Source organism: Prenolepis imparis, unplaced genomic scaffold, assembly GCF_030444845.1.
Source record: "Prenolepis imparis isolate NDT839.2.m4 unplaced genomic scaffold, iyPreImpa1.0 SCAF_13, whole genome shotgun sequence".
Taxonomy (NCBI): Eukaryota; Metazoa; Arthropoda; class Insecta; order Hymenoptera; family Formicidae; genus Prenolepis; species Prenolepis imparis.
In genome coordinates this window covers 7,725,407-7,748,067 of record NW_028141171.1, presented here as the reverse complement: position 1 = coordinate 7,748,067, position 22,661 = coordinate 7,725,407, and the positions used below count along the sequence as shown (strand labels likewise).

General features: G+C 37.8%; 1 protein-coding gene across 11 annotated transcripts; it reads left to right on the top strand.

Annotated features, from left to right (window-relative positions):
* Positions 1–196: 196 nt before the first annotated feature.
* LOC145944281 (uncharacterized) lies at positions 197–22,646 on the top strand. Of its 11 annotated transcripts, none has more exons than XM_083052522.1 (4): positions 197–733; positions 12,586–12,686; positions 16,170–16,408; positions 19,026–22,646. In XM_083052522.1, exons 3-4 carry the CDS (start codon positions 16,228–16,230, stop codon positions 21,362–21,364), a joined length of 2,520 nt encoding a protein of 839 aa, XP_082908648.1. In that variant the 5' UTR covers positions 197–733; positions 12,586–12,686; positions 16,170–16,227; the 3' UTR covers positions 21,365–22,646. The 11 variants fall into 11 exon arrangements, with proteins under 11 accessions (XP_082908648.1, XP_082908649.1, XP_082908646.1 ...); XM_083052520.1 differs by having other exon boundaries at positions 198–733; positions 16,192–16,408; XM_083052525.1 differs by having other exon boundaries at positions 199–733; positions 16,192–16,408; positions 19,054–22,646.
* The last annotated feature ends 15 nt before the right edge of the window (positions 22,647–22,661 follow it).

Genomic DNA, 22,661 nt, shown 5'->3' with positions numbered 1-22,661 from the left:
TTTCGTCAAAGGGTAAAAGCCTGTTCTATCATCATTTAAAGATCGGGAGAGGATTCAGCCTGTCGGAGCAGCCCATCGAGACGCCGTTGCTAGGTAGCAGCTACAGACATCCCATACAGACACGCGGGGGAAATACGAAGAGAGAAGAGAGAGAGAGAAAGAGCGAGAAACTATCGTAACGGAGAAAGAAAAAGAAAGTTCATCTCCCGCGCGTTTCGCGCGCACACATTCACCGAGTCTCGGCTGCCGGTCGTGCGCGACGATCGGGCGTATTCGGGTCCGCGGCGGCTCGATTCGGCGGCTCGGCTCGGCGGTCGGTGGACGCCGCGCTCACTTCAGTTCATTACGGTGCGTCGCTTGATACGGACACGGGGGTTTATTTTTTGGGAAGGAGGACGCGCCGTTTTGTTGCAAACGTCACTACGGTAAAGAAGCACGCACGGACGGCGATACGTAAGCGCAATTTCGACTGGTTCTCGTAAACGTTCTTTCTCTCGCTCTCCCCCGAGAGAGAATATCATCCTGGACGCAAGCATCTCTGACATGCGGCCGACGATCACGGGCCATTGTTCGCGCCGTTTGACATTCGGGGCAACGGCCAGCCGCGACGACTCACCGCAACCGTACAGCCGTGTCGCGCGCGCGACTCCGGCTTGAATTTACCTGCGAATCGCCGAGAGGAGACGGAGGACGAAGCAAAGGAGGCTGCATCGAATCGGGGGATATTTTTACGGTGAGTGCTTTTATCGTATACCATATATATTGATGATCCGCTTTTAATCGTTTTGCATTCTCGGCGAAATATATGGCCTACCGGCTCTCCCTCTTTCAAAGTGGGATGTATCTTGTGTAAGTCAACTCTCGCTATTACACCGTTGTAAGGGGTTTTAGTCGAATCTTATATATACGTTTATATTTATCATTTAATTATTTTTTTAAATTTATTTAATGTCATTTACTTCATATTTTTTTTAATAGTAACAAAATTTATTATATGTATACATAAAAAATAGATATATGTGTCACAAATTTCGGAAATTATTTTAAAATCTGTGTATTTATGTATGCAAAGTTTATATAACTGTTTCAAAAAAGATTTCGAAACATAGTTCAATCTTACATATCACACCATTACCTTCTTACTATATCGAGATAATTATGGAGCTGTAAATTTCCTTGTCCAGCTATATGTAAATGCAAACCGCAATATCATTAGGTGCTACACCTTGTTGGTAGGACTTCCCAACGAGTAATATTCTCTTTCTCTCTCGCTCTGTCTTGTTCTCTATTTCTCTTTCTGTTTCTCTCTTTCTTCCACATTCCATCAAAACTATCGATAGGGAAAATCCCGTTATAATAAATATTAAGATTTTTAATAGAGAAACTTTTTTGGATATATTATGTCGGTCATTTTAAATGTTTTAAAATGCTATTTAAAAATAATAATTTTATTATAATACATTAAGATAAAATATATAGATAATTGTAATTTTCAATTTAATCTTACAAAACTTGTTATTAATTATTTGATATATGTGTAATAATTAAATTACACACGTACACATTAATAATTGGAAAAAATAGTGAGACAGATTTTCTGGATGCAAAAGAATTAAAATTTATATGTTTTTTTCTGTTATAATCGATTTTTTGCGCATTATTAATTTATGTCTTATATTAATGTCTGCAGCATTTTATTGTATATAATTTATTAAAAGTTAACATCTGAACAATCAACTTCCCATTGTAACGCGCTCCCATTGTAACATTCAACGGAACAATCGATCGAACATTTCTCCATAATCATTTCTTTTCTCGATGCGAAAATAAAAAGCGAAAGGTTCCGTTGGTTGAACCGGTACCGTTGCGTCTAACAATATCGCGTAACGTCATTATTTTCGACAATTTACATCAATCAAGTATATTTCCAAATAACATGATAGATACATGTATATATATGTACATTAAAAAATTAGATGTATCTAAATACACACAATCGTGATCAAAATCAGCGGAGAAGAAAAGAGCAAAAAATTGTTGTCAATTTCTCTTTTCATTACATACTGATGTAATATTCTAGATTTTATCGTCACTATATACGGTTGACAGATCGTTATGAATGGGATGAAGATCTCATTCTAGAGACGGTACAACATATCGCACGCGGCGTGCGTTTAGAAAGTTTGAATTTATGCTAACTTACGTAATATATTTCGTTCGAGATCGTAGCCGACCTTTGTCTCGCAATGGCCGCAGTAGCTGCTTTCGATATCTGGATCCTTATAGAATTTTTACGATTTATTTTGGAATATAACCGCAGAAATATCCGCACGATATTATAAGCATGTCGATGAAATAACCCGATTAAACAATTTTTTTAAAAATATTTTTATACGTACAACTTGTAATGGCAAATCTTAAAATCTATTTTCCCCAACTCGTGAAAAATATTTAAAATATTGGTTACAAAACTGTTAATTTTATTTAAAATTTATTATACATATATATATATATATATATATATATATAATATATTTTAATAATACATTATAATATTACGTTGTTGGCATCTTACATACAATATATATATATATATATATATATATATATATATATATAAAATTGTATATAAAAGATACCAACGACGTAATATAATATTTAGAGATTAATGCAATAATTGAATATTTTATTTCCTTCGCGCTATCATGATGAAGGAGAGAGTTTATATTAAAACTTTTTTAGTTATAGCATATTGATTGTTTTTAACAATATTATCACGACCAAATTTATGCACTTCTTCATCATGTTTATGATTTCTACTGAAAATGATTACTCTCAGATCCACTTGTGTATACAAAATGCATACAATTATCACCTTTTAGAAATCGATAACGTATAGATATGCGTAGTAGCACAGTACTTTCTACAAATCAAATGAGATCTCTGTAACACGTATGACGTTTGCACTTAAAGAAGGTGCATGATGATTCACACGGTACGTTACATGTTCGTTTATATCCTGACTGATGTCATCATCAACCATGTAACCTTTTCATGCATTTAATTAAGAGACACGTTTGTCTTGCTCCAAAATTATGCATTTATATATGCGAGTCGTCCAGTCGAATATTTTAAATTTTATCGAATCTGTTGAATCAAGTTCTTAATAAACTTAATCACTTAAATTATAGAATAAAATGAATACTGAAAAAGGTCTTTTTTGACGATATAAATTTGTTTGTTTTTACTTTTTTGAAAAAGGTTATTTTTTAACGAAGTCATCATTTTCGAATCATTGATTGACAGAACAACTCCTTTTTTATTGTCTTACATGCGAGACATATAAAATTATGTGAAAGCCAATAATTCATGTATCGACAACATTAAACAGAAATCGGATCGGTCACCGATAATAATCAGAGCCGTAAGAAAGCACAGGTCTCGTTCAGAATTTAATCTTCGCTAACCGACTGACGTCAGGAGTCCCTAAAAAATTTCCGATGTACCTAGCATGACCGAAAATGATTGACAGATATGTTGTTGAATAGCAAGCGAAATTAGACGGTCGCAAATCACGATGGAATAGTACCCGACTCTCTGTTATTTTTGTTACAGACAGAGACTCTTTTAATAGAACATATACCTCGATCTGCATACATGAAAATTGATTTCGCGATTTTGTTCCATTACATACATAATAACATAATAACATAATAATCATATAAAAATATATCTAACTTTCAGAATTAATAACTATTAGAATGATTATTCTGGTTCTGGAGAATTTAGGCCCTGCGCACAATAGGAAAAATATTAGGAATAAATATTAAATATTAGGAATAAGAATTATTTTAAAATAATAAAATCGGAAAAACTCTAATATAAAAATACAAATTCGGGTATAAAGGACTCTTTAGTAGTTTATTAGCTCTTACTAGTCCTTTATACTCGAATTTGTATTTTTATATCACAGTTTTTTCGATTTTATTATTTTAAAATAATTCTTATTCCTAATATTTAATATTTGTTCCTAATATTTTCTCTATTGTGCGCAGGGCCTTAGAATGTCAAAAATTTTAATAGAGAGCTAGCCAATCTGTGGAACGAAGAATCAAGGATTTCTATAGAGAATTTTTACAGACGCAGTTTTTTAGCTTAATGTAAAAAAAAAAAAGAAATCCGATAAATTTACTTACTTATATCGTATAATTATGGCTGATAGGTAAGAAAGTTGAGAGTAGTGAAAGTGACGTGCAATAAATTACTCTGTAATGTACTCCTTAATGTACACATAATATATACATGAGAGATTTGCTCTGGAGATCTGTACACGGGGATTACATTTTACTCTGTGTTCATTTTAATATCTCAATATCGCGTATCTGGTCGTATAGATAAGACTCGATATGGAATTTCTCCGCAATATTTTAATATGGTTGTAATCTAATTTCTTAGACTCGCGAGCTAATGATTCGTTAAGCGGAGCGAAATATGCAATTATCTTTTCGATGTTTGAAAAGCACTTGGGCAACGTTTCCTCCCCCGATTATGATTGATCTTTGATTGCATAAAATGACGGAAAGCAGCCTGGAAAAGTATACCGTTACGACATTTCTTCGCGCGATTATCTCGTAGAAAAGCTCGCGCGATTCCCCACTGTTCGGGTTCGATGCAGTTAGTGTTAATGTCTGATAAAAATCTGACCGGGTCAACAGTGATTCTCATTCGCCTTAACCCAGTTCGCACAGAGGCTTGATGGGTGCAGACCGATCTGTGCCATGATTACGGGCGCAAATCGTGTCGGTAACGATAACCGGCGCAATGCCAGTCCGTGTCATTGTTGTTGTAACATTGAATGGAATCGCGCGTATTTCGTATCGTCGTTCGGTGACAAAATCGCGAAAGTCGGATTCAACGATTTATAAGAATATACATTGACTCTTGATCGCAAGCCTGTTCGATCGCATCATTCATTTATTTCAAATATACATTGAGAGAATTTTCTCTTAGAATTTACCCTGAAAATCACGGTAATCGTGGGACAATATGGTACATATGGAAAGAATTTTATGAGAATTTCTCTGATTAATATTTATCACAATAAAAATATAATACTAATACTAAACTGCATAGTAAAATTAATCAAATATATTTTATATTTTATGGTAATATATTTATTATATTTTTATTGTGATAAATATTAATCAGAGAAATTCTCATAAAATTCTTTCCATACCATATTGTCCCACGATTATCATGATTTTCAGAGTAAATTCTAAGAGACAATTCTCTCACAATCAGTGTATATATATTACACACATACACATGCAAAAAGTTATTAACAAGTATTATATATATATATATATTCGCTCAATTATTATCTCTCGAAAAATATCGCGCGATATACTTTAGTATATTACGATTTATCAGAATTATTCTTATTTATTTATTTACTTTTTTTTTTACGTTTACTCCAAAGATAATGATATGATTGTTGATCCCGCGCGTTTTTCAGTCAAATAGTAAATATAATAACGTGGAAAGAATGCAGTTAGTAATACGAGATCGAAAGGCCGCGTTACTGGGAGGGTTGAAGTCTGAAAAATCTTCGAAGGAGCTGTATTGCAGCGCGATGCATCCAGCGTTGCTCGATACATGCCGATAAGCCGCATAATTTTTCCACGATGCCGCAATATAAACCGCGTTTATACGATTCGAGCTGAATTAAGGAACTTTCCTTTGGATGACACAAGAGGATCGCGCGAGGCACGATCCCGATAATGTAATCACCATCGAGAGAGGAGGTATGTGTAACCGACCGAATTGTTATACGTGATACGTAACAAAGTCCAAGAATAACGAATATACTATTGCTATTAAAGCTTTGTCTCGAACTAGGCTATTAGTACGAATTGCGTGAGGTGAAATAGAGAGAAAGAGGGATGGGGGAAAGACAGAGAAAGCTTCTTCTTCTTCTTCTTATCTACATGGCTGGTTAGGCTTCCTAGGGAATTTGCCCATACGCCAAGACAGAGAAAGCGATATTGGAACGTGGAGTGTAGAAATGTAAACAGTGACGCATATCTGTAAATTCAGCAATACCTAGGTATACTATCTATTAGAGAGATACGCTCTAAGATATATATATACATCTATATACATTTTTTTTCAACAATTCGCCAACTATTTGTTTTCTTACGTTGTATTTAACGATCGACGAATAGTAAGGCGAGATAAAAGATGGTGCAAGGCATTTGTATGTATATCGTTAATGTCATTAATACATCACATAATATTGCTGTGGTAACGAAAAAATATATAATTTAAACATGCATTGTCGGTATAATCATTTAGAGGAAAGATTTACAGGGAAAGTTTATTATATCAATCGATCGAGCGATGTTGACCCGCTTATTAAGTTTCGCTAGGCTAATTGTAGCCGGTGATTAATGAGACTCATCGTGTTGGCCGGTGCTAAATCACTCGAGACATCACGGCTGGGATGGGAATGTCACAAGCTAGAACATATTGTTGAAGCATACCACGGCAGATCGTTGGAATTAGCATTTGAATCCATTCTTTGTAACAGTCGGGCGTCAAAGTACATAACGCAATAAGTAATTGCCTATGCTCACGAGCATCGATATTCTACGAACAATTGTGACTAATCGTTCTAAGAGAGAGATTTATTTATAACAAGATTGTTATTCTTTTATATTAATTTAATATTCTCGTTTGAATTATTATTTCCAAGATTATCAGTGATATATTTTGAAGTATTTTCTCCGGAATTATCTTGATCGATAAAATATTCGAAAAGTAGATGAGAAGTCGAAGAGAGAGAGAGAGAGAGAGACAGAGGAAATCGTTATCGAAATTAATTCTACTTGAACAATTTTTCGATATAAGAATGCGATCTTGAGGCTCTTGAAGTAACTTGAGAGTTATTATTCACATGATTTTGCAAAATTATCAGCATTATTTTAAGATCGCCAAGTATTTTCATGTTGAAATTATCTTTACCTATATGAATATACAAAAATAAATGACAGATATCCCGGTTTCGTTATCAATACTGATCCACGACTTTTCGACGTGTATACGTTCAACCTTGACGTGTGTAGAATCTTTTCGCGCGATATAACACGATTTATATACGTGTCATATTACGATTTAACGGAAAAATTAGCGTGGAATGGTTTACAATCTCTCTCTTCCACTTAAGAAGTTAATGTACAGAGATAATGATCGTGCACGAAGCAATTATAATATATTATATGCGAGCTCTCTCTCTCTCTCTCTCTCTCTTGAGCTTGCGGAAATCGGATCGATTTCACACGCGTATCGTTACTTTTTTTTTCACATTCGAGAGAATAAATATCTTCTCGTTTGTCGTATTCAACTTCGGCGAAGCGAGTCGCGATGCCCTTCTTCGCGCAATCCGGAGCATAATTATTCGCGCTCACTCGACGCACTTTTTCCCCGAATCTCGCTTATTAATAATAGCCCGTGCATTTCGCCGCGATGAATTTTAGAAGCGTTAAATTGGACGTAGGCGGCTTGTCGAGACAATATTTCAAGATGAGCGATCCGTTGACGGACGCCACCGAAAAGTATCGGCCTTGGTGTCGCCATCGACGCAGCAAAAGCTGCGACAACGGATTATAAAAATAAAGAGAGTAAAGATAAAACACATACGAGAGAAACATTGAAAATTGTACAAGTAATGTACAAGAGATTTCTCAAGAATATATATATAATTCTGTCATATAGCAGGGATTAAGATCTCCGCTAGTATATAATACGTATAAAAATTGTAAGTAATTTTTTCCTTTGTTTCTAATTAATCTTGTCTTAAAATTGTATTTTATTCTCCTTCTCCGTCTCGATCTTTGATGTTGACCGACGACGTAAGTATTGAGTTGCAACACGCGCGAGTGGCCGCGAGCCAATGCTCAAGGTGCTAACAAGTCTATGAAATAGGCGCTCCCGTTCGCCGATATCCACCTTGTGGAATTTGCTAATTGAGAGGTTCGTGTAAGCTACAACGTGTTACGAAACGCGGAGCGCGTGCGTGTCGACGAAAGTTCGACAAAGGAAGAAGCTATTCGTGTAACGGGAAAATTTTATGTCGCGCGCAAGAGAAGAGATCACGCATATATGGGTTTCCGCCGTTTATAACAGTAGATGATTGCGTCGTGTGAGATTGGACATGGGAAAGCTTTTTCTTCCTCCGGGAAACGCGAGTCTTGTGAGAAAAAGCGCTTACGTTCGCTTTTCTCCTGCGCAGATATTAATTATTATTTCTCAGATCAATGATTTTTCGAATAGTTCAAAGTTTAGTCGAAACTTGCTCTACATTTGATATTTATAGAGCGCTACGTAATACTTGATGAATTTAAAAAAAAGTTGTCACGCGTCATGTATAATAATAATTATGTACGTTTAGCATAATGCGCTAATAAAAGCCGATTAAAATTTTTAATCCTGATATACCGGTACAAAGTTGAGAATATAGAAAAAGGAAACTATGAAATAAATAGGAAATTATATATATATATCGCAAAAGTCAACTTGTGAATTTTCCACGAAAGATACTTTGTCTCCGTTTAACGTGACGAAAATTTTGACTCGATGAAACAATCAGAAATGTATTCGGATATGTCGCGGGTTCTGCGTGCGTCGAAAGCACATCGGGCACGAGAAGTCTCACAAGTAACACTACTCAAGTGCCATTCGCCGATATTCTTGAAACTTTGCACACACGTAGTACATCGAAAAACATTAAACACGTGTTTTTTTATTTTGGCTAACAAGGCGTTTTAAGGTCGGGTATAGTACCACTATCTTGCCTTCACTGGTCGGGTATAGTACCACTATCTTGCCTTCACTGGCTGGGTAGACCTTCCCATTGCCTTCAGTTTCCGCCATTTGGATGCGTCATATTGAATTTTTCATCCGCCACCTCTAGATTGATATAACTGTTGCCAAAATCGTAATCATGTAGCTAATAAACTTCGCAAGTTAAATAAAGTTTTTGAATTTTCAAGAATATCGGCGAATGGCACTTGAGTAGTGTTACTTGTCAGTGATGTCACAAGTATACTCTCTCTGATGTCGGAAACCCGCATATAACCGCCTGTTGTGCTCGTTCTTAGTCCTCTTTGTTCGTTACTGTTGTATGGAGGAGTATTCGAGAACCAATAAGCGCTTTCTCTCAACACTATGACTAACTTGGAAAGAAAAGGCCTGAAATCCCAAATTTAACTGTTGAAAAATATTTTAAGTACTTATTAAAAAATAATATATATAAGCTTGGCGAAAATTTTTCTTGAAGTAGACATTTTCAGAAATTTTTTTCTACAAAAAGATCGACTTTAAAAATTTGTTGAAGATATAACAATTATCAGAAATTGTACGATAATTCTGAAGTATGCGATTCCGCGTGTATATTGAATAGATAAGTCGCTGTAAACACACTCGCGCAATTAGACTTTGTAAAGTGTATCGAATGATATATCACGATCTTATGCGAATCAGATATGGAAGCTTAATTCCTATTAGTCGCGTATAATTATCGTAATGGGATAATCGACGGGAGTAGCCTTGTAACAATATAGTTTTTGCTAGTTACTCGTAGCATTATTTATGCTTATGATTATCGCGTGGATATTCTACTTGTCAGCTTAAGAACAGCATGAGACCTGGAAGATAAAAATTAGCGCGAGTTAGAAGCGAGCAGTTATGTGTAAAAAAAAAAATATATTTTTTTTGCACATTAATAGCAGTAGTAGCAGCATTAGCTGCAGATATTTTGTTTGATAATGATTGAAAATTTTTATTAATAGCAACGATGATTCATGTTAAAATTATTTCTGTGCCTCGCCTAAAAGAAATTTCATTGACTTTTTCTATAATCATATTTTTGATTGAATATTTGAGATTGAGGATATATAAAAAGAAAACATATATGCATAACGGGAAAGAACGATAAACATTGAAGAAACGAAACATTTCGTATTCGTCCGAACGAGGAAATGAGATTGTATTCAACGCGCGTCGGCGACACTCCGGTTTCTCGCGAAATTTCGTAAATCTTCAACCGGTTTACGGGGGAGGACCGCCTATATTTGCATTCTCATATCCGTGATGAGAGAAACGACATTATTCTTTTTCTGTCACTGGTATAATATAATTTCGAAGATAGAGTAACGCGCGCCGCGTCGGGAAGATTTCGCGAGATTCGCGTCGTAAAACTTTTTTTTCTCCCCCAACGTAACACGTGGAAGCAGTAGGCGGTAATACGACGTAATAATAAATAAGGGATTCAGGGGAAAAAAAAAGAGACGATAGTTTCCACGACCGTAGGCGGTGAATTAATTAATTACGAGCGTCAGTCGCGTAATATCGTGATGAGAGAAACGGATGTATTAATTGTGCAAAAGGCGTACAGATATCGATTTCTTATGCGCAAAGGCAGATGTGTTTCGTTAATGGAATTGATGCTGACGGAAAAAAGGTATGCAATGCAATCTGCATCGTGATGAATATATACATATTCGATGATATTTTATGATCCTTGTCGCGCGCGTACCGTGGCAAGGATTAAGGACGCTGTTTTATGGTAAATCTTAATCAAGTCTGTTCTGTGTGCTGCTACAAAACGCGTACTTTCTACGTGTACGCTTCTCTATATTCCGTTTTGTTATTTTTCCCTCGCTAGTGTGTTTCTCAATCATGTATATATAATCATTATAATAGCAATAATCTCGTGTGACACTGCATTACTCGATATGTTATAAAAATTTGAAATCTATCTTTTATTTTTATTATTATTCTATTTATTATTACTCTAATTTCGTTCTACTTTATATGTGATCTTTTAATTCTTGAAATTTTTCCAATGCTACACGTGCACTGTTTTTTGCACTATTGCATTGCATTGCAATAAAACTAGCGATGTTTCATCCGTGTGGTCGATAAGATACAATATTGACTCGGAAATCACATGATACCGCGTGTACCAGCATTAGAGCTACATATATAGATATATCCCCCTCTATCGCACTCTTTTTCATAAAGTGATTTTAAATATTTCGTCAATGGCGGCATCTCTCAGTCACACGTTGTTTGTTCGCGATGCCCATTCGACTCTTGTGAAACGTTGGAAACACTTGCCAGTCTTTAACTGGCTTTGGCTGTCGCGTTTGTCACAAATTTTTCTTCGTGAATTAAATTAATTTCTCATTCGATCAAAGTGATATTCGCGTCCGTAAAAAACTTAACCGATGATCTTTATTCTTAAATTGATGCTGAAGATTTTAATACGATTACTAGCTTCTTAAAAATTTCGCGTAAAAGCAAACATTGCTTCATGTTATTTACAAATGAATTTTAATTTATGTGAGTAAAAAGTATCTGTTAAATCCGACAATTTTGTGGTGCCGAATTAGTGGGAGAGCCATTCGTTTTCGTGAAATCGTAATTCTTCTACGAGAAGTTTATTTTCTTAAGCAAATTGTATCTTGTAGAGTGAATTAATGCACATTATATCAATATATATATATAATATCGACAAGTTTTTTATTCTGAATATGCACTTTTTCAGCGTGTATAAAAATTTCGATACATAACCGAACGAGATTTTTTGCGAATAAAATTTTCACGACACTGCATTACTCGATATGTTATAAAAATTTTAAATCTATCTTTTATTTTTATTATTATTCTATTTATTATTACTCTAATTTCGTTCTACTTTATATGTGATCTTTTAATTCTTGAAATTTTTCCAATGCTATACATGCACTGTTTTTTGCACTATTAAATTGTCTGTTTGTGTGCAATTTTACCTTGATACGCGACAAAGAGTGCATAAATTGCGCTAATAGCCAAGAGTCAATTTGACAATAATAAGGTCTGAGAAATTAATCAATCCTTGCAAATCGATCGCGGCATCTAAAGAATTCCAGGAAGAGTACTGGACATGTCTCTCGATAAATGATATAACATATCGCTTATCACTGTGACTATGTCCGTTCGATTTGCACAGAGAGAGAGAGAGAGAGACAGAAAGAGAGTGAAAGAGTGAGAGAGAGAGAGAGAGATGTATCTGTAGATTTATCATCATTATAATTATCAAAGGCATTCGATAATTATTCTCAAATAGCACGTGTATATGCCATCGAGAATAATGGGTCTAATTGTAAGATAAATTTTAATTTTGTTTTAATTTTATTTCTAGCTTCAAATTTAGATTATTTTATGATTTTTTCCTGCTCGTTAATTTCTTTACTGCTCCTTTCTATCTCAAATTTTTTTTTCCGATAGTATAGTATTTCGATACATTTAAATCAAATTACTATCGCGAGAAAATGGCTCTTGTTGCATCTTATGTATATTTTTAAATTAATCACTTGTGTTTTGGTCACGATTAAAAAAGATTCTTGCGCAAAATTTATTTCAAGTTACATCTTGCTTGATCCCGGGTTGCGTGGTCACGATATATGATAAGAAATACTTGGGAAATACTGTTTATCAGGAAACAGAAAGAATAATGCTTCCCGTGTCTGTTTTATCTTCAAGGTTTTCGAGAATGAAACACGGAGAGCTGATGCGAAGGGATTAGGCCACAATCGGCACCATGTCACGCCCTTGTATCGTCGGCTGAATTTCACACATCTGTGGTGAGTTACTGTCTCCAATTCTTGTTAACCCAATTTCGAATAACCTTCCGGAGTATTAGAAATTTCCGAGATATTTTTCGCCGCGCCTGATAAATCGGGACCTCAGATTACAGCCGCGCATCTTTCCATCCGAGATCTCTAGGCGAATCATTTACGTAAAAATATACGAAACGCTTTCGTAACACGTTCGATATTTGTGTGTATCGCTATTATTATTTTTTCTATAAAAATAGCTCTTAAAAATTGATTTCCTGGTTAATGGGAAACGAATTAGAGAGAGGAACGATCAATCCTCTAATGCTCTGTCATTGCGATGATAGGATTCCTGACGCCGCGTCTGAAAATGCGGAATCGAATCTTATCGGAACTCGACAGAGGCGTATTCACTCCAACATCGCCGACTGTCACCAATTTCCTGATATATATATATATATATATATATATATATATACAATATATTTTATATGTATGTTTCCGCACACCCGCATCGTACGTGATGCCCGGTCGACGTATCGCGGATCACGTCGACTCAACTCACGTGAGTGATGAGACATGGCACGCGGAATGACAATGTGACATCTGCTTCGGATTTGCTGCCGGTGGGTTTTGTTATCGCGCGCGTATGTAATCAGGCGAATAAAATGAGCAACTTTGCGCTGTGTTTAGATTTTCACGCGCTATTCTTAGCTTAAGATAAATACAATAGTAGACATTGTCGCGGTCGTTCGCGTGGAAACGATTTCGTTGCTTTATCGAGTCATGCGCGCGAAAATAGCGCAGTTATAAGACGTTATAAGACGAATACATTACGCAGCGAATTCGCATAATCGGCACTCATGCCAGCCTTTTATAGCAACAGCTCCAGCTCTTGATGCTGAATCGGTCGCGACCTATCGTACATCGGCGACTGTCTTCCGATAGAACGCTATAAATTGAATATAAATGAATCAAAAATAAATTACGTGAGGTTTTCAAACAAATAAATTACGGCAATTAAAAGATTGAGGTGCATAATTTATATATGTGTAATTTAAATTTAAGAAAAGCAAATTTATTAGAAATTTTTTTTTATATTAAAGAGAAATACGGCGGATAATTTATATATAATATATAATATACTATTTAATAAATATATTATATTAAAAATATGAAGGAGAGTTAAAAATGTTTAGAAATAAAGAGACATTAATATTGCCCGTCACAATTATAATATTGTGTGTTCTATCAAGGGGGAAATATAGCGATGTAAAAGAGAAGAGAATGGTAGCTTTTATTTCCCAATTTTCTTGTAATATCTTACATTTACGAGACCTAAAATTTTTATTGCAAGATATATCGCGACGATTTCGCTCTTGATATTCGACACCGGTATAAAATAGATATAAAAAATACATTTGAGACAGAATCTCCTCCATATGTTGAGGAATTAAAAGGATATTGAGGAATAAAATCGTGTTAGGATCGGATTGCGCATTTATTGCGCAATGAGAAGGAACATATCATATATACGAAATGGTTTCTTCGACTCAACTTGTTGTTATCATTCTCTTCATAAAATTGCGGGGGGTCTCGTATTGACACGTTCGTGGTGTTGCAAGCGCGTGACGACACGCTCGTTACACGATAACAACAATTTCAGAACGAGCAGTCGATGATAATGATTCCCCGGCTGTTGGCTCGTTTTGCGTCTCACGTTCGCTTCTTCAAGCGACACTTCCCACCGAGAGAGTTTCGTTTAAACGGAAATAAACGACCATACGCACACGCGTGCAGATCGGGCAGATTGATGTCTCCGAGATGTTCTCTCTCACCATCCAAATCTTGAGTCGCTGCCAAATCTCCCGGCGATCGAGCGTAAGGTCGATCGCTGCACGCCGGGATGATGGACCGCCTCTGTCGGCTTTCCTCTTTCCGTTATCCATCGTCGTGAAAAATAACGAGAGGCGAAAGTCTTATATTTTACATCGGATATATAAAGAGAGAGACTGTGTCTACAGACTTTTTCTCTTTCCATCTTCCTTCATCGCAAAGGAAGAATAATAAATGTACTAAATTCAGATTTTACTGCTAGTTGAGTGTGAGAGACTGGTCTGGGTTCGTCTAAGCACCTCTCAATTGTAATTTTTAGATAGATTACCATAGAGTGATGTAATATAATTTATGGCCGGCTAATCGTCGACTATATTTTACGACGTTAAATATTGGCTGCCTTAAACAGGCGGCATATAAAATCTGTACAAGGAATTTTTCATTCATTTTAATCCTCTTTATGTATAGAGTTTCGCGCTCTAAGTACCAGGAAATTTAAACCTGAGATGTATGATATATTGAAAAGATATCTCGATAATATCGTATTAAAATTTGTCCAAATAGGCACTTTAAAAGCGAACACAAGCTCCGGATTGAGCGATAAGCGGGGGAGATGCGCGTGATAAAGATTATTGACTTAATCGCGGCAGATAATTGAAGAAAAGAACGGATTGCGATAATATCAATCGAAAAACATTAGTTGACGTCAATCGAAGGAGGTGGTGGGGAAGAAAGGCTTTATTTTCGCGCGAAACGCGTTACACATATCTTTACGCTTTCTGTTTGTGCATCCCGTGTGGCGAATAAGACCATGTTTCCGTCGCTGAAAGTTATATTCACGACTCACCGATTTTTCAAGCTAGCCCATTTTATTATCCGCAGGAAAGGCAACTTTATGCGCGAGAGAAAAAGAGAGATAAAATAACTAACAATAAGAGAAACGCTATATTTAGAGAACGCATTATATTAACCTCGGCCTCTGTTCGCGAATCGCATTTCTCCTTTATTATTTAAATTGAACATGAACATTTGTTCAGTCGAGTTAGTTGTATCCGAGTGACAATATACATATGTTTGCGGAGACGTAAAATACAAAAGACATTTTTTTTGTCGTGTGTGCGATTTGTGCCTGTCCCTCGCTCCTTTGAATTCGAGTCTCGGTTTGATCATACTTCGCGAATAAGCGCTCGCGCGCAAATAATTGGGCACGTAGTGTGCGTGTCTGTGCACCACATAGGTATTTTTACAGCACGTGCGCGTATAGGGAAATCCGTCTAAAAATATATGTCGATGGGAACTCCTTAGCTTCGTACATTGGGGTCGCGCCATTGCCTCGCAACCGTCTTACAAATTGACCCATTTCGTGAATGTAATTCTGCATACAATTCTCTAGCATCATCCAGGAAACAATCTGCGCCGTAATTGAGGAGTTTTCGGTACAACGATCTAACGATCTAATTTTCTTCAAACTTGAATAAAAATGTCGAGCGAATTGGTCTTCCACAAACTTAATTTTTCCAACACGCTATAAACTGTAAACTTTAATAAATTATTCTTTGAAATTAAAAAATATACAAATATTAATCTTAAGTCTGCCATTAAAACTAATTGATACGATTCTTTTTTAATTACGAGACAGACATTAATTATTGGAAAGTATTTGTTCCGACGAAGAACGTGTTGCTCTCTGTTGCAGAAGGTCTCGTGGTACATTTATTATTTATATGAATGGATGGAGCTGCGACGGGGATCGTTGAAGAAGGACCTGTTGTGGATCTGGGAGGTTTGGAAAGATGGTGGAACAACCCGGGGATCGCGGCCTGGAGCTTCGTGCTCTTCGGCTGCTTCCTCCTCAACGCGATTCTTCTGCTCGCCTTTCTCGTACGACCCGGACTACGCACCATTTCTAACAGGTCAGTGTACCGACCGTTTCGTGTCGAGTAGGGCGCCAAACTGAAAATAACTGAATCCTTTTTTTTTTTTTTTTTGTTTCAAAGAGAAATATCATCATCAGCTTTCATTGTTGCGCCACTAATCCCTTGAAAGTTTTGTCTAACATTTTGTCCCTTATATATTTGTTTCTCCTAAATATTCTCCTTTAAATATTTCTTCTTTATTTAATATCAGAGAAAAATGGGTGGTAATCACTCTGTGCAATACTGCTTATTTGTTCAGAAAATGGGATACGTTATTAGAGATATCACGTCATTGACGTACATGGTTGTAAAATTACCATCGCGTTATCATCGATAAGCGCGATGCTCTTGTCATTCATGCAAGCGACGTCAATCCTTGTACGCAGCGGTTTTTGAAATTCAATTAACGCGCGACTCATGTCGATTGACGTACGCCACGACGGAAATAATTCTTTTCGCCGACAGTAAAAGTCGCATAAATAAAATACAAGAGACATACGAGTCTCGTGACACTTTGCAGCGTCGCGCCAGAAACCCGGAAATAAAACACACGCGCGAGATGATTGGTGCAATAATATATTTAGCCGTCGTCAGATTCGCATAATATTCGCCACGACAATAAATAATGTGTCGTATTTATTTCACGTGTTGCGTTCATGCCAAGGTTAATAACCCCATGAACGCATTGATAATGACAGCGTTTGCATTTTTTTTCTGGAGTAGCAATAATCGACTTTAAGTCTTAAAATTTAGTCCGCTATAAATAAAATGAATGTCTGCTATAATGATAACGTAACGTTGCAATTACATTGCAAAAATAGATTTAAAATTTGTCACAAGAATGACATATCTATGACTCAATATACGCATGTAAAAAAGAATTATCGAATTTTTAATTAAACAAAAATTTTTTTTTGAATTATCAGTCATCAAATAAGAACTCAAAATTTATGGAAAATATCTTCAAGTTATTAGAATGTTGCAACGTATTGAAAAAAAAGTTGCTTAAAAACTATTAAAGTTCAATTCCTGTATGAGTTGTGGGAATATTATTTTTGTTCGCGCGTTCACGCGCCTTACGTGTGTATTCTTCTTCTGTGAAGTGTACAGTTGTATTTTACATCATGCTCGTAAATAAAATCGCGTTTTAAGTGTCGTTTCTATAGACTGTGCATCTCACATTTCTCGTGAGACACCGCCAGTCTAAATATTCCAGTTTACGATTTTGTCGTGTCGCAAAGGACGCACAATATAATGCGGAAAGAAGAGGTAGGTAGATACAACATTTCTTCGCGTAATTTTCATTGCAAATTTAACCGTCACGCTCAAATGATTCACAAAGCTTATTATGTTTGTGTACAATTGAAAAAAATAACCTCGTATAAAAATAGACGTAAAAAGATGAATGATGTATTTCGACTATTATATATACTTGCGATATAATATATACTTTTGTATGTATATGCATACGTGTGGTATGGCGTATTTATCGTATAAATATAACATAATTGCGTGTATAATTATAATTATAATTATACGTGTATAATTATAATTATATTAATACTTGTTGAATAATATTTGTTGAAATTTAATCGGACCGACTAACTTGGGCACCAAAATCCAAACACGTACTGCTCAAATTAGTAAGATGTATTAATAGAGTTCTGTACCACACGAGGATTGGATCTATCATTGTTATTACGTAGATTTCCACCTGCTGAGCCAGGATATCAATCATACGCACCTAATACCTACCAAATTTTGGCAACTACCGCAACGAATTTAATAATAAACCTTCGTATTGCTTCATTGCTATTAACAGTGTACTCTAAAATTAACAGTTTGTATTACCGTTTTGTTAAAAAGGAAATTTATTTATTTATTATATTATCGTACCGTATCCAGGTTTTTGCAAAATAACGCAAACAATATTTTGGAACTATAATTAGATCAAAGCGTAGTTTTTGTCATTCAGTCGGATGGTTGAACGAATCCGTCCGTCAATATGTTGACAGCACGAACAAGTGAAACGAAACACTATAGGTTCTTTAAATGCCACTGCTCTTAAAACTATAAATATATAAGTATTATTTTAAGTTTGCAGAAATCGCAAACATATAATTTGTCCGTGAAGAATAAAACGTTGGACAATTTAATAATTTATATACGCTTGTACATTTCTTATATATTAATGTGTAACGCGTTTAATAGCATGACAAAGAAATGCAATGATATGACGTGAATGTAAATTGCCTTTTTTTCTTTTAATTGTATCTCATAGCTTTATATCTTTTATCTCACACGTTGCTTTTTGTCAACGCGTATTTTTATATTAAATCATTGCTACGACGTATTAAATTGTACTGACTCAATATTGATACGTGTAAAATGAGATAAATATAACATTTCTCCCCTCCTTTTTATTTATCACATATTTTTCTGCTTTTCATTTCATGTTTTTTATGTAATTATATTTTAAGAAAAATGTTCTACGTATCCATATGATTGTACAACAAACTGTTATTATTTATTTAGTTTAATTTAAAGGACTTACATTCCTATTCATTCTAAGACAATTGCACAGGCATCGAACATTATTAATGTTTGATTGAAGGAAACGGCCTGCTTTGTCTCGATTCCAGATTCGTGATGAACCTAACCATCTCGAATTTGCTGACGTGCGCCATGCTGAACCCGCTGCTGATGATGGACGGGCCGGTAGCAGGTAGCACGTTGACCACGTCTACGTCGAGGCCGGACGACGGCAGGTCGCCGTTCGGCTCGACGTCAACGTCAACGCCGACGTCCACATCGGCCGCCAACAATATTTGCGCGATATCGGAAGGGGCGACCGCGCTCGTCACCACGTCATCGGTATTGTCGGTTCTACTGATCGCCGTTGATCAGTACTTTGCCGTGGTAGACCCGCTGCGTTATCGGGCTCGCGTCGACAAGCTCAAGTCGGCCGTGCTGATCGTCTCCGTCTGGCTGATCTCGGCGGGATTCGGCCTGGTTGCCGCTTTGAATCCGAGTCCGCGTAGCCTGTGGTTGTCCTGCACGACGACGACGTTGTTAGACAATTCGTCCTTCCGTGAACACATCGCGCTGAACATTTCCGCGGAGGCGCCGATCGATTCCGCGTTCGCGTTCTTCGGCAACGAGACGAGCGAGACGGAGATCGACGGCACGATGCCGACCCTGTTAAAGACGATCGAATCGATCAAGATCGACCGCAGCATCGGTCTTCTCGAGAACTCTACCGTGATCTTCCGTACCCTGACCAACGATTCCGTCACTTACGGGCTCATCTACGCGATCGTACACAGCGTGTTTGCGTATTTATTCCCGTTCGCCGGCGTCTGCTGGATCTACATCAGCATCTACTCGGCCGCGCATCGAAACTCCGAGAGAACTCGCCGGACCGGCTCGCGACCGATCCTGTCGTCGGCCAGCTTCTGCGAAGATACGTGTGCGAGACCGCAGCATCAATCCGCTGAAACGTTCCCGGAAGAATTCCGTAGAATACCCAAAATCTCGAGTCTCTCGTCCATCGACGAGACCAGCGAGACCGCGCACTCGGCGAATCAGACGTCGCGTCGAAGATCCTTCTCGTCGTCCTCGGACACTGCGCAACCGGGATCAAACGACGAGACGACGTCGTCGGGAGTCGTTTTCACGGTGGGTCTGCAACCAGTTGAAGTCTCGCCTGCGCGCGAACAAAATAACGATAATAACCTGACAGAGGCGACGGACCTGAAGACGGACTACCTCGAGGACGATCGCGGCGTTTCATCTTATGAGAACATCGTCAGAAACAAATTTGGTAATACGGAAGCGAATCGTAGGCGGAAATCGTCGCACGATCTAACAGACGAGGTCGGAGAATCGTCCGGATGGATTGCCGAAGACTCCAGCGGATCCGACTCCGAGGACGATCGTCGTTACGGTTACTTCGACTCCTTGGAAGTTCCTAGTACAACTCGCAAGATAGCGGACCAAAGACCTTCCGACTACCTCTTGTCATTCGCTAGATGCGAGGCGACGAAAGAATCGTGTGGAGAAGCTTCCAGACAGGACTCTCTCGAGAGGACGACTTGTCACGTTGACGAGGAAGAGATCTCTGTCACGGTCAAAAGCGCCGAATGGGAACAGATTCAAGGCGAGATCTCGAATTTCAATAGTAACAAGAGATCTAGACGACCCAGTCGCCGTTTATCGAAAGCTGGCATTTTGGAAGTCAACGGGGAATCGCACGCGATTGAACGTAGAAACGCGGACCAGAACAACCTGGAATCCTCGTCTTGTCTTCTTACGCCGATCGTGACAATCACGCCAGCGCCAGGTAAGCCGGGTACTCTGCATCGGGCGGCCAGTGTTCGCAGCACCAACAGCAGTTACATCAACTGTATCAAGCACAGGATCAGCAACGGCTCCTTATTCAAATATCGCGAGGAAACTCGGGCGGCCAGGATCAGCGCGCTGGTGATCGTCATGGGTCTCATCTGCTGGTCGCCGTACGTGCTACTAAGTGTCATGAAGAATCTACCGCAGTACTCGGACTACGAGGTCCCGCACGAATACGACGTGCTCGCTCTCAGCTTCCTGATTCTGGCCGCTTACGTGAGCCCGTTACTCTTCGGCTATCGGTCCAAACGGGTGAAGCGAGAGTTGCGCAAGTTCTTTTGCTTCCATCGCGAACTGTCGTACAAGAACAACCGCAGCCTGATGGCGAAGAAGGTGCTGAAACGCCGGCAAAGCAACACTTTAAGCCACCTGGAGATGGACCACCGGTACAACATCTTCAATTGCGTCTACGGTAAAAACAAGTGGCCGAAAGAGAAGGTGCAGTTTGTCCAGGTGCCGGACACCGCCCTCGCGGTCGAGACCTGCAGAAGTAGCTTCTCCAGCGGCGCCAGCACGCAGATCTCCAGCACGTCCACGGAGGAGTGTTGAATCGCGATGGACTTCGCGAAGCTCTGTCTCGAAATCGCGAGAGAATTAGTTCCTTCGAAGTTCACTACGATTATGTGTGAAAGGGAATATGAACGGTGTGAGAGGCAGCATAAATTATTCCTGCGTTTATGTATGTGGTACAAGTTTGTCGGTCGCCTCCGAGCGATTGAGACAATAACGAAATAAATGACGTGGCCGGATGAGAGTGCAGCTATGTGTATGTTTTGATATTCGTTTGTGTATGCGAATCGGCATACATACTTTGAGTTTACGAGTTCGTCATAGTTCTTAGGCGTCCCAGATCGCTCTTTATTTTCGAATATGTTAATAGAGCGTAAATGACGTTCGCGCATTTCGTTGCGTATATCTTTTTTCGTCCTAAATTCATGTAAATTGTAATTTTTTTTCCGACGACACGCTTTCTGGTTTATACATAACAAAATTCAATCTTGCAGAGTAAGAAATGCAATCGGTCGTCGTTGAAGCAGTTTGTTTTGAAAATCGACGTGAATTTGGAAACTCCTCATCGTAAAGTAACTAAATAATACGCATCGACATCGCCTTGCATCGCAATCAAAATAAACAGTCCGTCGCATTGTTTCGAGCTTTGGCGAACGGCGCGATGACTGTTCGACGAAGAGAGCATTCGTATTAGTATTAAGAGCATTATTGTCGTCGGGTATTAGCCAGCTCGAGAAGTATTAGAGTTCGCCGAACCCGAGAAGGAGGCTTTAGTCTTTATACGCTTATTCACGCACTGCATCCGCGTACTTCCTCCTCCTGCATTTGCAGGTAGATCAATTGATGCAGCAGCGTGCACTCTTGAGCGATTTTATTTATTCGTACGAATGCATCGTGCGACTCCATGTAGATATTGTACACAGCATTTCATGACAAAGTCCTCGTCGAGGCGTCTTCGTCGTGCCCCGTCGAAGATATCGCTCCTAATTATTATTTTTGTACATTATACATACGTATATATACTCATTTATATTTATATTAAATAATTTGTACATAGAGAGAAAAGGACGGCGAATCTCACTGCTAATTCGTATCCTGTATGTAGAATTATTCGTATCCTGTGTGTGTAGAACTTTATCAGTGTGTCCAAGTGGTCCGTATAGTAATGTATGATACATCATCATTGCCGTTTTGTATTATCCGTCATCGTGAACTCAATACAGGCTGTCTATAACATGTGATAACACCAAAACCAATCGCCACTTAATATTAATTAATTTATGTGACTTTCTAAATAAAATATATTTTTTGCGAGAGGCAATCGATGGCGAGTCTG

What these genes read in the sequence shown, in the direction of transcription:
- LOC145944281 (XM_083052519.1), top strand. Translation starts at nt 13,232, where the DNA reads ATGAGACATGGCACGCGGAATGACAATGTGACATCTGCTTCGGATTTG. An exon ending in CTGCTTCGGATTTGCTGCCG is followed by an intron (nt 13,286 to 16,191) that starts GTGGGTTTTGTT and finishes TCTCTGTTGCAG; the next exon opens with AAGGTCTCGTGGTACATTTA. An exon ending in CTACGCACCATTTCTAACAG is followed by an intron (nt 16,409 to 19,025) that starts GTCAGTGTACCG and finishes GTTTGATTGAAG; the next exon opens with GAAACGGCCTGCTTTGTCTC.